Here is a 16,640-nt window from a genome sequence, read left to right on the forward strand (position 1 = left end):
ATTGTTTTTGGTGATATTTTTTCTCCTGTTTCCATGGTAGCTTCTATTAGATTACTTTTATTTTTTGTTGCTACTTTTGATTTTGAGGTAGAACAGATGGATGTGAAGACAACATTTCTTCACGAAGATTTGGAAGAAGAGATCTACATGAAGTAACCTGAAGGCTTTACGGTGAAGGGTAAGAAAGAACCGGTATGCAAGTTAAAAAAGTCTCTATATTGGTTAAAACAATCACCAAGGATGTGGTATTAGAAATTTGATACATTTATACAGGGACTTGGCTTCACCAGAAGCAAAGAAAATCACTATGTGTATTTTAAATTAATTGGTGACCATGTTATTTATCTAATCTTGTATATGGATGATATGTTGTTGGTTGGAAATGACAAAGAAATTATCTAGGATTTGGAGACCAATTGTCCTCCAAATTCGACATGAAAGATCTTGGTGCTGCAAACTATATTTTGGGCATGGAAATTAAACGAGATCGGGCAAAGAGGAAGCTCTGGTTAAACCAGAGGAAGTATGTCAAGACAATACTACAAAGGTTTAATATGCAGGATACTAAACTGGTGAAGGTTCCTATTCCTGTAGGTGTAAAGTTATCTGTTGAACAGTGTCCCAAGACACAAGACGAGGAAGAAGACATGTCCCATGTTCCATATGAAATTGCAGTATGTAGCCTGATGTATGCAATGGTTTGTACTAGGCCAGACATTGCACATGAAGTGGGGGTATTGAGCAGGTTTATGTCAAAACTAGGGAAGGAGCATTGGACAATAGTGAAGTAGGTTTTCATGTATTTGCGTGGCACTAGTGGTTATGGTTTGTGCTACCAAGGAAGACTAGGATTGGACAGAGTTTTGGACATATGTGGCTTTGTTGATGCAGACTGGGCTGGAGATCTGGATCAAAGAAGATCTACAAGTGGGTATGTGTTTAACCTATTTGGAGGTGCAGTAAGTTGGATGAGTAAGAGACAATCTGCAGTGACACTTTCAACTACAGAGGTAGAATACATGGCAGCCACTCATGCAAGCAAGGAAGCAGTTTGGTTACAGAGATTGTGTTCAAGTATGGGGTTAGTACTTCAAGCTATAAGGATAGATTGTGACAACCAAAGTGAAATTTCATTGCCAAAGAACCATGCTTATCATTCAAAGACAAAACACATTGATGTTCAGTATCACTTTGTGAGGGATATGGTTGAGGACAAAAAGGTGTTGCTGGTAAAGGTGGAGACTTTGAAGAATACTGCAGATGCATTGACAAAGTTTGTGAGCACTGGGAAGTTCTCTTGGTGTAGAGAAACAATGGGCATTGCAAGGTTGGACCAATGACTAAGCTCTCATGTGGCCCCCCGTGGAAAGAAAACAACAAGTGGGAGAATGTTGGGTTGTGTTATATTCTTTCCACGACTACCGAGGGTTCATAGGGGGGACAGTTGCACCCCCTGTCAAGGGGTATGCAGGGGGGTGGTAGCCCCCTGCAAGTGGTCCAAGGCGGCGCCCCGGGAAAAAAAATTTGGACCCTATATTAGGTGGGCAGACCTACCTATGGTTTTGAGCATGGATTTCGCACATGGTTTTGGGCATGATGGTTTTCTGTCCATGGTATTTTGTAGATCTGGTCAAGGGAACTATGGTGATGTTCTAATCTATGGTTTATGTATTGGGTTTTGTGGATGCTTCAGCATGTATATATATGTATTGTAACATTGAAAGGAAAATAATGAAAAATCAATCTGGTAGTCTCGGTTTTTGGATCCAGGGGAAAATCTCTGTGTATATATGTTTTATGTTTTATGCTCTCGCTATTGTTTATTTTCTGTTTTTAGAATTCTTATGCAGGTAATTTCTGTATAGGGTTAAAATCTACACAAGTATCCATAGCCTATCGAGTTTTTTGTTTTAGGAAGGGTGTTAGCCGTTGCATTTCTCTCCCCGTAGATAAGACGACATGAATTTTTTTCAAATTCGTGTTTAAGATGAGAAATTTCTTGTAAGATAGGAGCCAATGTGTGCATGTGACATCTCTAAACATTGTTGAACCAATTAATGAAAATCATGGAATCACCAAATATTTGAATATGTTGAATATTTTTCTCAATTGAAAATAGAAGAAGGAGCTTAAGGCTAATAATTTCAGCATAGTTATCCAATCCTCTTCCTAGACCACTCTGTAAGTTGAAGTAATGGTTATCTTGAGCATAAAGAACATCCCCTCCCCCATAATAATCCTCTTGAGAGGAGTCCCTATCAAAGTATTCCCATGGGATGGATCAATAAATCTCTTTAGGGGTGATGTTACATGGATGATGTATTGTTATCATCTCCAGGATAAGGAACTAAATAGTCAAAACTTGGGCAACCATAATATTAGGAGTAGATGGCTTGTTTTGAAAAATCTCCTTATTTTGAGAGAGTCGGATACCCCATTTAATAAGAGGAGGAAGCCTTCTCAATTCCTTAGGGGAGACCCCCTCCCACCAATTCTTCCAAACTTCATTTAAAGAGTCCCCCTTCCATCTAAAAACAAAATCCAAATAACATTTAATCGAATCCCATATCCTTATAGCAAAAGGGTGGAAAAGAGATGGATGATTAATTGTTTCTTCATTATTCTTGCATAATGTGCACCAGCAAGGACCAACCATATTCATCTTTTTAAAATTACCTCTCATAGGGATCTTGTTATTCAAAACACACAACTGATAAAGATGTGCTTTGGCTGGATAGTTGAGCTTCAACATCTTCTTCCACCACTAATTCAGAACCATAGGTTTCTTATTTACATACTTCTATCTGGTTTAAAGTATTTGTGCCTATGTCATTTAGTATAAGCACTAACTCTTGAGGAATTCTGAAATTCTCCCCACATCCAACTTGGGGGTCAGTGCCTATCTTTACCTTTGATCCATTACTAATTTTCCATGTTAGCCCCTCCTTAATTACAAGAAAGGAAGATAGAATATCTCTCTAGACCACTGATATTTCAGGCCTCTTCATGTTTGTCTGTAAAATCCATTCTTCTGACAAGAGGAGGAAAATATATTTTTCTGTATACCACTCCCTTCCACAAGCTATCCTTCAAGATCAACCTCTATCCCACCTTCACTACCAACGCCTTAGAGAAGGATGGAATATTTTTTTAATCCCCATCCACCCAAAATCTTGGGAAAAGAGATATTGTCCCATTTCACCCATGAGAAGATTATTCATTCTTTAGAGACAATCCATAAAAGCCAGCAGCATATTTTGTGAATGGAATTCAAGAATCCTTTAGGGATCCAGGATAATGACATCTAGAAAACAGGTATTGCCTCAAGAACACATTTTATTATAACCAATCTGCCCGCTCTAGATAGCCACATGTAGCTCCAAACCTTCAATCTTCTCTCAATATTTGCAATGAGCCAGTGCTACTCTATTTTTTTCTAATCATTAGGCTTCAAATGGAATCCCAAATATTTTAATCCATCATTAAAGTTGTATGAATGAAAGGGAAACAAATTCTATGCATTGATATATTCATCTCTTGATTTGTTGAGAGGACAGATAGATGAATTGTGGACGTTTATTTTCATTCTTGTAGCCTTCTGAAAGAGAGCCAATTCCTTTTTAATGGAAGTAATGTCATTTCTAGAACCATTGCAGACTCATAAAATTTCATCAACAACTAATAAATGTGTAAGAGTCAAATCTTCAGCCACCTAAACACCTCTTATATCCCCCCTTCTTTTTTCATCTTCTAACATCCTTCTCATACCTTCCACCACCAAAAGAAATAGGAAGGGAGACAAGGGGCGTCCTTGTCAAAGACCTCGTTAAGCATGAAAGAATGTTGAGGCAACACCATTTATCAAAACAAAAAAGGGCACCAATGTGATACAACTCATCACCCAATTTATAAAACGGTCTTTAAATCCTAAATGGGCGAACAACAAACAGAGGTATACCTAGGTTACCCTATCGTATGCTTTTGAGAGGTCGATTTTGAGCACAAAACCTTTAATTTTCCTTTATTTTATATTGTGGATCGCTTCCTATGCAACCCCATTAGATTCATGGATTTGTCTTCCTTCCAGAAAAGAAAATTGTTCCTTTGACATATTATTAGATAGAATTGGCTTCAACCTATTTTCAATGATTTTGTAAATACAAATACACAATGAAATATGCCTAAAATCATCAAAGGACTGGGGGTTTTCAAAATTATGGATGAGAGCGATAAAATTTGAGTCAAAAGAGTCAAGCATCTGACCCAAAGAACGAGAGTCCTCCACCACTCTTAGAAGTTCTGCCCTCTGAAAATCATATAACCCTACGAAGAATTCCACTGACCATCTGTCGGGACCTGGGATCTTGTCCTTCTAAAAGTTGTGTAAAACCTTTTACAACTTTTCCTCAATGATAGGATTCATTAGTTTCTGATTATCCTCATCATTAGAGAATCTGGGGAATAATTATGCCAGAGGTATTACTTTTGCTATTGTAGCTTCAGGGGGGGGCTTGAAAAGGTTGCAAAACTTACTTTTCCCCATACTGGCGAGCTCATCAAAAGAAGTAGATCTACTCCCATCTAGAGTGTCCAAAGCCAAGATGGTGTTTTGAGATTTACATCCCTTTGCAAAAATTTGAAAGAACTTTGTATTTTCATCCCCACTTTTTAACTAGATTGCTCTTTTTCTTGTCTCCATGCTTCCTCTTTTTCTTGCAGAATTTTTTTCTTTGTAGCTTAAATTGAATAATCCTTTGTTGTGAGTCCTCATTCAAATATTCCCCCCCCCCCCCTTCAAGAGATTCCAGTCTCTTTAATTATTCCTCCATAGCTTTAAGCTCCTCCTCCTCTCGTTGTCTTTTACAATGAATCGTAGCTTGTATAACCCTTTTGAGGTTCTCAACAAATTGGATTTTCATAGGCACCTCCTCATCCAGATTGAAAAGGACCCAAGTATCAAAGATCAAATTGAGGAAAGAAGCATCCTTAAGCCATGACGTGTTAAATTTAAGTGAGCTTCCAGGCTTATTTGAATTCCCCTTCAATTCAAGAAAGATAGGGTGGTGATCAGATTCTCCCCCCACTCCAATCAACTGTCGACAGAAAGGGGTACTTTACATCAGATATTTAGCCATCAGAAAACGATCTATACATCTAGCCATCATAGCCTCCCCTAATCTTTGATTCCTCCAGGTGGGCTTAGATTTGATCAAATGCACATCACATAATTTATTATCTGTAAGAATGTGGTTGAAGTAATCGAATAAGGAATTTGCACGGGCTCAAGGACCCCAAATTTTCAAGATGCCAATAGAAAAATTCAAATCACTCTTGATCACCAATTCTTTTTTCATAAAGGATCTAGACATCAACATATCCTAGAAGGTCTTTCTGTCATGAAACGGTCCATAAATATTGAGAATCTTAAGATCCTTCCCCGGATCCATAGACAAGATGTCAACCCCCATGAACATCTCCCCCTCCCTAGGAGCCAATAATTTTAATGTTTTTTTGTTAAATCAAATAGCTAACCCCCCATATCTCCCTTTAGCATGAGAAGCTACAAACTACAACCATGCAATAAGGACTCCAACACCCCAACCACCTTATCCCCCTCTCCCAGTGTCTCTTGTGGGAAAATAATCCAATTGCTCGGAGGATACCAGACACTTCAAAGCTAATTTCTTGGATGGGCTAGCTAAACCCCTACAATTAAAGGAGAGAAATATCATTTGGGTATTAAGAAACGAGGTCATGTCACTTTAAGCGCCCCATCAATAGACTTATGTCTACCTACAACAACATCCATGCTTGCCTTGAATTTAGCCTTTGAAATGTGTGCTTTCCTACCTCTTTATCTCCCAACAAGATGAATGGGGGAGAGGGCCCAAGACCTCCCACATAGGGAATGGCATCCCCTTTGTGAATGAATGAATGAAGGTTATATCTAGGACTGACATCAAAGAAGGAAGCCATAACATTAGAAGGAATACTCAAAGTAGAAGGTCCAACAGGACCAGGAGGGGGGATAGGGCATTGTATCGAAGCCAAGGAGGGTATATCAAGCAAACTGGACAAAGAGGGAGAGGATGATCCTAAATTCATTACAAGATAACTAAAAGATCTAATTAAAGATGACACTGGCAGTGAAAAAGAGATAGTACCTGATACTAGAGCACCTGATGTAGAGGGAGGATCTGCATTCGCTTCTTTCATCTCAGAATTGGCTAACACCTTCATCGCTACAACTCCTTGCTCGTTCATCTATATAGGGGATGGAGAGCTCTTTTCCTACTCTGTAGCTTTAATCTCCTCATCATGACAATCATTTTCCCTCATTTTAGCCTTATTATAATCTCCGTAATGGGATGAATGTCTCTCCTTCTTGCCCACAAAAGGGAGCGGACAATTCTTCAGGATGTGTTCATATTTGTGACACCTGTGGCATCTGAAGGGAATTCCTTCATAGTCTACTTGTTGTTTGTGCTTGTAACCCTTGTAACATATGTTTAATTCTACAAACAAACTATCATGAGGATCAAAATTAACCAACACCCTTACAATGGCCATCTTTCCGCTAGTTTCAAATGACATATCAGCCTCTATGGAGGTTCCCAGCCTATTCCTGATAATCTTGAAGACATCCTTAGACCATAGCTATGGCGGAAAACCAAGGATCCTAACCCAAATCAGGGTAGCCTCCAGTATTTCACGACAAGCATCAAAATTGGGTTTCATTGCTTCAGCGAAATCAGTGTGCAATCTACACACCATGTCTTCCCAGAGCCCCTGCTAGTTGTTTATGTTGAATTAAACTTAAGCATGAACCAACCTCATGTGAGGGTACTAACCTTGGGAAGATCCTTTAGCAAATTCCCTCATTCCTTCGTGATCCAACCACATAGAAGTTCCACTGAGAAATATTTTCCTCTTTCCTGCCCTACCAAAATTGTCTCCGCCATTTCCATCAGTTCTCCCAACTTAACATCCAGTCCCACTACCAAATTTTGATCTTTGTTTTTGAGTTCAGGGCATTTACCAAATTTTCTCTTCTTACGAGGTTTTTGATGCCTAGTTGAACCCTCCTGAAACCCTAGGGTTTCCACCGACAAAGATTTACCATCTACATTTCCTTCAATCTCATTCCTTTCCATAGTCAAACCTAGTGAGCTATTAATAAGGCCCCTTATAAGATCCTCCCCTTACCCTTGGGATGGATTGTTATGCAATACAAGGTTCAGAATATTCTCAAGTCTTGAATCAAAATCCTCACTAAATAACCCAGAGAGAAGTCCTTTCGTGTCTGATAAATTGATATTGCCTCATTTTTCTTATGTCTCTGCTCGTAACAACTCACAACCTTGTGTAGTATCAATAGGGTTTCCAAGGGTCTATTGCTTTGAGCCTTCCCATGCATTTGAGCTAGGGTTTCATCCCTTGTCTGTTTTGGAGAACCATTCACCGAGGGAAAATACCTACCTTGTTGTGTAGGGTTCCTGAGACAGATGTCCTCATATCCTTCTGATGTGGCCATTTCCCAAGGTTGAATTATAGGAATGTTGCCCCCCTCCACAACGCCAACTGTTTTCCAATCCTCCACCTCAGTTCCTTGATGTGGCATATTTGACCATATGGACTGGAAATCACTGGAATCATAACCATAGTGAAGTTTCCAACCTACAAACCACTCAACTTTCCCTGCCTACGATCCTTTGTCCGACATTATGAATAATTTACTCCGGAAAACCGTCAATCTACCCAAAACCTCTCACCGCAACCCAACAACTAACCTTCGTAATCGCAAACCCTATATTGTAACTGCAGGCCCGTCGCTATAGTCGCAGACCTGTCTACATAGCCTCATCACCCTCCCTGCCACACACCCCCGATAATATTCGAGAAACTATTCTTGATGATCGCCCTCTCCTTCCCCTAGCCCCCCTCGCACCCCGATAGTATTTGAAAAACTATTCTTAATGGTTCTAGTTCCATTTTATTAACCAACATATATTAATAATTATAAGGAATATTTATAATTTTTAAAAATAAATGAAAATCGAATGTACCACTCTAATTTATAATAAATATCCATTTATTACTTACTAGTAAACAAACTTTATCAAAAACAACTTTTATATAAATAAATTTTATAAAAGAAAAGAAGTATATACTGATATAGAGTTTAGCTTAATTAATTATTCTTCCAATTTGCATTTAGTGGTCGTTCTTTATAATGAATTTTCCATGCTTACGATTTCTTTACAACTATGATACAGCGCTGCAAACCCTTTTTAGGCATGAGAGCAGATGGCCTTTTAGAAACTTTTAAGCTAAAATTACCCAAAACCAGTCTTCATCAGTAACAATAAATGATATTTTTAATTAATCACTTAAAAGTCCACTACGATGTCGCCTTTCAACTTTCCACAACTTTTTCCGTGAAGGGAACCCTTGGTCCTGAAAAAAAATGGCCCCGCTACTTTTATATCATGATGCTGACGCAGAAACCAATTCTGCGCAACCGCTAAAAAGAGAAAGGAAGATAAAGCCCGCCATGGCACAGGTTGAGGACCATTCATTCCTTCGCTGTAACATCATAAACAACCTAGGTAGGCAGGCAGCCAGCCATGATTTTCTGCAAATTTCCTTCTTTGGGCATAAATGTTAAAACCTTATTGGATACCTTGGTGCCATCGCTATTCACTTTTATGGGGCTCACCACTGAGAGCAAGCTTCACTTTGGACATAACCTTTGAAAATGAAATATGAGAGGAGGAAATGGAAAATCCATTAATTCAGTGCGGGAGCCTGGAACACTCGGGAGGAATGATTAATATATTGAGGAAAATGATGTTGCAGAAAAACCAACTTGGGTAGTGGAGCCATTGGTGGCTATAGCAATTCATATAGTTGATAAAAGAAAGAAGGGTTGATAGCGCTTTTCTTCTGAGTTATTTGGCTCTCTCATATAAAGTGTGAGTTCATCAATATTAGACTCAGATTTATTAGAGTCTATTGATTGGCTCCTCGAAGTAGCCTGGTCAATACTTCAACCAACAAAAGGTGACAATGGAAGAAAAGTCATGTTCATTCCCTAGTATTACGTGTTACAAGTTCTGCTTTGCAAGACATTAAATTGGTGTATAATATTCTCTTGTTTGTGGGGTGAGGGACTTACTTTGTTGTATAATACCTCCTTGTTTGTGGGGTAAGGGACCTACCTCGCAACGATTTGATTGTGAAGTTTATGGAGGCATACATACTCTATCCCCTCTGGTTTTGAACCTGTGACCTCTTAAGAGGAAACACATATTCTTAACCATTAGACCCACTCACACCGCTTCCCTAGCATGACATGGTACGAGTTCCTATGATTTAATTTAGAAAAAGTTATAAAATCCACTTTCCCTGGATGCTTTTTCTTTCCTTTTCTTCTCCTTTTAAATAATTGGAGATCCCCTTTGTAATGGCAGAAAAATTGACTATTGATATATGAGGGCTTAGAACTAATATTTTCTTTGTTTGTATATGATGTTGAAATGGAATAATGTGAGTGTTCACTGAATTGGAATGGTGGCTCATTCATGGACTATAGAACAAAAGAGTTAATGAATATAGTGAGTGATTTAATTTTGGCCTTGTTTAACAAGGTCATAATTTTGTTTGGAGGGTGAATTTTTATTCATAAAATTTTTTGTCAGAATTTTTTAGAAAATTTTCAAAGAATTTGGCAAGAATTTTTTCACAAAATCGGGAGAGTTTAAATCATCTTTTTATGGTGGAAATAGATTTAGCACCATCAAAAATCTCATCGAACTTAAGTAGATTGTGGATTATGGGTTATTCTAGAAGTCGGTCAGATTTTGGAATATTCCCAGAATCCGCAATAGACTTAAGTTGGGTGCAAGAACCCTAGGGCACTCAATATCCTAAAGCTTGACAATTGTAGCATGGATTTTTGGGTTATTCTAGAAGTCGGTCAGATTTTGGAATATTCCCAAAATCCGCAATAGACTTATGTTGGGCGCAAGAACCCTAGGGCACCCAATATCCCGAAGCTTGACAATTGTAACATGGATTTTCGATATTTTCTGCCTGATTTTCTCCAAATCATGTCGGACTTTCTATTGTTTTCCAAACAAAAACTTACCTCGGGCTTAAAATCCGTCCATAAGCATTTATGTTTGTTTTTTATTTTGCGGTGTGTCATATTTTGAGAATATTTTGGAATTTGTGATATATAAGCAAAGTCAAATTGACTTAGTTTCTATCGGTCACATTTTAGAATAACTTCTATATTGAATACTTCCATCACATTTTTAAACTTTAATGTGAAAATAAATATTCTTTTTTTTTTTCTAGATTTTTGTTTTGTTTTTTTTGTATTATTGGATTTCAAAGTGACTAACATAGATGTTATTTTATGTGTTTTAAAATTCATTTCCATATTAAATATATTTTGTTGTGAGATTTGGAATATTTTAAAATGTGATATATATGAGTAAAGTCAAATTAATTTAATTTATATTCATCACATTTCAATATGAAAATAAAGATTTTGTTTGTATACTTTGATTTTAAAAACACAATTTAAATAAATAAAAATAATATTTTCAAAATATTTAAATGTGAGAACAAAGTTACCTTTCTTTAAATCTAAAAACACAAAAACTTTAATAGAAAAGAATAATATTTCCACAAAGACAAAAACTTTAATAGAGAAGACCAATATTTCAAAAATCTTCCAAAAATTAAACACAACAACCTAACCTAAATGAATGAAAATAATATTCCTAAAATTTATACATTTTTTTGGTACTTTCAATGCGAAAACAAAAATTCCATTCCTTTCCTTTCCTACTTTGAATTGGAAGCACAAAAAACTGAATGGATGAAATGACATTTTTTTGGTTGAAAAGGAAGTAGTGTGACTTCATTCGTTACCTCACTGCTGAGCCCTTACACGTCATCCTCTCCGTCATGTTGCCTATTATTTCACGTGACATTGGACGGATGGTTTTTTGGGTTTCAATTAATTAGAGTATTGTAATAGTATTTTTAATCTTAATATTTTCATATTCGTACTCTCTTGGTATTTTTAATTTTATTTTTGCATGAAAAAATATATCTTTTTAATTTTTGCATGAAAAAAATATATCTTTTTAATTTCTTTTAATGTGATATACTGAATTTATAATGTTTTCTGAAACTATTTTATTGGAATTTATGAAATACAAAGATAGATATATTTTCTTTTCTTTTAAATTTTATTTATTTTTAAATTTTAAATTTCTAAATTTAAAAAAACACATTTTTAACTCTTAAATCTACTTCAATTATATATTCAAAATATTTAATTATCTTAAATTAAATATTGTGAAAAAAACCCACTCAAATTACATATTCAAAAATACTATTTTAAATCAAATATTCAAAATATTTAAATCGATTAATATCATTAAAAAAAACCTATGCAAAAGTTTCTTAATAAAATGAAACCTTTTAATATCTTACGTGTTACATTTAAAAATAATATTTATTTTAAATATCACTAAATATCTTAAATGTTATATTTAAAAACAATATTATTTTAAATATGACTAAAAAGTTTTAATAATATTTAAGTTTTTTTTAATGAAATTAAACCTTTTAATATCCTAAATGTTATATTTAAAATAATATGTATTTTTAATATGATTAAAAGGTTTTTTTATCGGGATGTGAGACGATGTGGCAATGGAGGTTGGGGTGCCCACCTTATAGCCACTTCCCACTGCATTCAAGAGGGGTGGTATGGCCAACCCACCTCATGCATACACATGTGAGTTTATTTCCCATTCATTATGGTGTCAAGTCATCCGCCATTCTCCTGTTGTGTGATATGTATTCTTGTCATTTGGAATTTATGGTGCGTCTAGACCTCTCCCCTACTATTGGTGGGATTATTTCCTCGACTGTGTGTGAGTGGATGGTCTGTGCAAGGAAGGAAATCTATAGAGCCATGGCATGAATATTGGCATTTTCCTACGAAGGAGTAACTTGCTTTTGGTGATGAAGTGGCGGTGACATGGGATTTCATGCAAGTCAAATTCAACTTTTGTGGGTTGCAAAACAATTGTTGGCTTGGGACGTTGGCTTACAGACTAGAGCTTGAACTTGGACAATTAGAGAATTTATGGCTCATGATTCAATGTATTTCTTAGGCGTTGAAGGGAGTTTCTACAGTTGTCATCACCCTACATCATGTATTTGATTTCTTATCATCTCTAGTCATTCATGCTTACGCTATCAGGTTCCAGGCTCTTTTCTTGCCCCCTGTTATCTTTGGTTATTTCTTTGATATTGTGTGGTTTAAGTTTGGAAAAATTATCTTAATTCTCTCAAGGGTACACTCTGAACTCCATCGTGGGGGCTCCTGACAAGTGGTTGTCTCTGTTGAAAAGTGGTCTTCTTTACCTGTGGTTTATTGGTCATTTTACCTATATGGGCTTGGATTGTCCTGATATCCATGTAGCTTTTGACCTCTCTTTTGTCTCGACAGTCTGTTTTTTTATCCCTTCAGACCGAGTTTGTTGGGGTTTTATAGTCTCACTAGCTCCTTCCCTATCAACAAATCATGCCCAGGCAAGATGTGTAGTCATAGGGGAGGTGGTGGTAGGGGATCGTAAGGCAAGCTGCGAGACTGGGTCTAGGCCTGTGAAATCACTGCTATCTTCCATTTTTTTACTCCTCCTAATGTTTGCAAGAAATCCATCATTTTGAAACTCTTACCTTGGCATCTTCCACTCTGCTACTCCTCCTAATGCTTGCAAGGAATCCATCAGTATGAAACTGATCCAGGTCAATATTGGTGGCCACCCGCCTATTCCACCTAGAACTCTAGTCATTTTCATTTGTTTCCTTGATTATAACAACATTTACTATTTTTAACAATTTTTCAGGTCCTGAACTTCCAAAGCGGTTTTGACCCCTTAAACATCGCTTTTTTTGAGGTTCGCAACAAGCTCATAGGCATAGCTAGGGGTCAATCGCAAATCATGTAGTACTCAGAGAGATCTTTCGAACGAGGTATCGTACGCGCAAAATGGAGATCATATGACCAAGTTACGACCCCAGGAAGTTGGCTGCCCAACTAACCCCAATGAGGCCCACAAACTCTTGGTGTTCCATCTCATGGGGTTAGGGTTTTGGTTGTTTAGGGTTTTCCCTTGTTGTTCAATAATAAAAAGGCCCTTGAGCCTCATTGTAACACAGTTCAAAGGCATGTAGCCGTCACATCTCTTCTCAGAGATAAGCTACCATCACCTGAGCAAGTTTATTTCTATTATGTATATTTTAGTTCTTTGATATTAATGAAATGAAGTTTTATTTCTGTTGCATCTCTGTGTTTATGTTTGTATATGTATTATGTTTCGTTCTTGTATATGTCTGTATCAGAAACTCTTACCACCAATGATCGTCGAGCACATTCTGACTCTGAAATCCTAGAGGAAGTAGCCAATTAGGTTCTCAACCCTGGCTACACTAGGAGAAGAACGAGCCAATACCTAAGCTCCATCGTCATCCATTGGAAGATAAAAACTCTTTTGGGTTGTGTCCTAAAAGAGAATCATGAAGATCATAATGACATCATTTCTTCCTTAAATGAGATCAAGTGGGTGAAACAATATCAACACTCATGTTTGGCTAACTTAGATGTTTTTTTCTCACTTGTAAATCCATCTCCAATGTGAGCTTAAGCCCTTTGCTCGAGTTGCTACTAACGCATAGGATCCTACTCCAGTGACTTCTTCTGACACCTGACCTCATGATACATATTTTCACAGTTATTTTGATTACATATGTAACTTAGTTTCATCTTGTTCTTGTAGTTTTCTACAATAGTTACTTTGATATACTTGCTCTTAAATGTTTAACTTAAGTTTACCAATATTAGTTTTATTTTGATATACTTTCTCTTCAATGCTAAACTAATAGTGGCCAACAAGAAAATCGATTGCTAAAGTCTTGCCTTGGTAGGGACTAATAATATTTAAAACCTTATTGCATTGTTTTAAATATTATTATTGCCATAAACCTTTCATTATTATGTTTTTTAACATAATAATATTTAAAATATTATTATTTTAAATTATAACAATAATATATATTATTATATTACAAGTAATAATAATATGATATTTTATATTATTATATTATAATTAATAATATTGTTTAACATAATAATATTTAAAAGTTATAATAATAATAATAGTCTTTCAAATGGAAACAGTGTAATCAGTTAATAACCATCACAAACCTACAGGACATCGAGGAATTGGAGAAGGAGCTCGAAAAAAGAAGCATCAGACACGACGAAGGCAATGACATCCTAAGATGGGGATACAGACCAAAGGGTGACTTTACTACTTCTGAGGCCTACAAGATTTTATGCAACATCACCACCCCTTCTGATCCTATCTGGAGCAAAATATGGGGTCTTGGATCCTGGCCCAAAGTCTCTTACTTCCTATGGTTGGTTAGCCACAAAAGAATCCTCACCTGGGACAAGCTAAGAAGAAGAAATTTTCATGGACCATCGATATGTCCCAATTGCAATCAAAATGAGGAAACGCTCCAACACCTCCTGGACACCTGCCCCCTAGCCAATCAGCTATGGGAAAAGGCTAGCTTCAGATGTCAAAAAAGATGCAGAACAGAGAACGACATAATCAACTCCCTAAGACAATGGCCGCAGAATCCTTATAAGAGCGAGTTACTCAACTGTCTGTGGAACTTGCTCCCTGGACTTATCCTATGGGGTATATGGAAGGAAAGGAATAAACGTATATTCAAAAATCAGCGCTCTACGATCGAAGACATCTGGACCAGACTCCGTGGGAACCTCAACGAAACGCTGCTGCTCCACTCCTGGATCCAGGATGATCTTCCATCTCTAGACGTCGAGAAAGGCATTCTAAGCAACTGGCAACTGCTCCTACCTCAGAATCTACACAAGATCAGCACCTCCAAAAGCAGCAATACAAACAAAGGCACTTGGATCGCCCCTCCTAAGCATTCTTATAAGCTCAATTTTGATGGGGCCTCCAAAGGTAACCCTGGCATGGCAGGTTTTGGAGGTATTCTGAGGAATCACGAAGGCACCCCCCTGCAGATATACTTCGGATACTTGGGTTGGGACACCAACAACTCGGCTGAACTTGAAGGCTTATGGCAAGGGCTCCTTCTCGCTTGGAATCTCAATCTCCAACCCTTGATCGTGGAAGGAGACTCTCAGATTCTCATAAACATGGCCAAGAGAATGCAAAATGGCTCACAAGCAAAAAAAATCGCAGACAGCTGGAGGCTCGCAGCCCGACTAGAAGCCATCGAACAAGCTCTCCGTAGCAACAGAGCCCTCACCTTCAATCACACAAAAAGAGAGGGCAACAAGGTCGCAGACCTCTTAGCTAACATAGGAGCAGATAATGAACACACTCTCCTTACAGGAACCACGGCCATTATACCAAATAATGCCCAGGCTCAGGACTTCGCTAGGCTGGTCCAAAGAGATGCTGCCTCCCCGGATGCGGGTGACACCATGGTCGAAGGCGAGGAGCCACATGGAAGCCATGTGTGGCCTCATGCCTGAGACAGGCATTCAATGCGATCCGCCGCCGAAGATTATAAGCGTGGGTTCAGGTGCGATCAGGGACGGCATTTCAATGCATTGTCCGGGGTTCAGGTGCGATTTCAGAGCGCAGTTATGGCATGTAGAGTTCGAGGAAATGCTGAGGAGGTTAAAAATGGTGAGGGGGTGGATCGCATTGTGTTGGTTCGCGCTCAGAAACTGGAGACTGGTTCATGGTTTAGGGAGTGTGCATCTGTTGTGTTTATGGTTCGCGGAGCTACTGCTCACGCCATTCCTCTGTCAATTGACTGCGGCTTCCAGGCTGAAAGAGCGGGTGGTGGGCGCTTCAATCTCCCCAATTCCTCCCTTTCTGCTCTGTTCTTCCCCCCGGTTATCTGTGGGAAAATGGTCAGGCCTCGACAGCGCCTTCTCAGCCGTCGAGGCACTAGCCGAGGCGGGTCTTCACGCCCCTCCGAGGCATCACCCCAATCACGCTGCTGTCGATGCCTCTGCCATCGAGTTGCAGAAGCCCATCCCATTCAAGCGAGCCAATTCTTGGACTCTAGTAGCCCAGAATCGGACTCGGCACCTCTACCTGCGTTTGGCACGGCCGTCTTCTCTTTCAGTAGCTCCCAGGAGAATTCCCGCATCAACGCCCATGTCTCGGTCCTTTTCCTTGAAGAACCGAAGGATGAGAGCGAGGAACACCCCAGCAAGAAGATGCACCAGGCAGGAAGCTCAAGGGATGTCGAGGGATCGCCAGAGGCTGCTCCAGAGCGTGCTGTTAGTCCACCTCCGTCTCAGGCAGCGCCTTCTCCAACGGGGGACAAGAAAGAACCGGACCCTCTCCCTGAAGACTATGGCTGGTACCCAATTATCGAGGAGGAGCCGGACGATTAGCCGTCCTCTTGCTCAGCATCACTCTCTCAGACGCTGCTCAGGTTCACCCATGTTTTGCTATGTCTGCTTAGGCCTACTGTATGTTTTTGTTGTTTATGTATGGTTCAAAAGAAATCTTGTTGAATGGTTT

General features: G+C 38.4%; 1 protein-coding gene across 1 annotated transcript; it reads left to right on the plus strand.

Moving 5' to 3' along the window:
• Positions 1-15,103: 15,103 nt before the first annotated feature.
• LOC149153827 (uncharacterized) lies at positions 15,104-15,631 on the plus strand. The gene has a single exon (XM_089443944.1). It carries the CDS (start codon positions 15,104-15,106, stop codon positions 15,629-15,631), a length of 528 nt encoding a protein of 175 aa, XP_089300070.1.
• Positions 15,632-16,640: the final 1,009 nt, after the last annotated feature.

The sequence above is a fragment of the Pinus tabuliformis genome, chromosome 9 (assembly GCF_031772625.1).
Source record: "Pinus tabuliformis cultivar Carrire ecotype Pingquan chromosome 9, CPIR1, whole genome shotgun sequence".
In the NCBI taxonomy this organism is placed as follows: Eukaryota; Viridiplantae; Streptophyta; class Pinopsida; order Pinales; family Pinaceae; genus Pinus; species Pinus tabuliformis.

Coding starts and splice junctions, on each gene's coding strand:
- LOC149153827 (XM_089443944.1), top strand. CDS start 15,104: ATGGCAGGTTTTGGAGGTATTCTGAGGAATCACGAAGGCACCCCCCTG.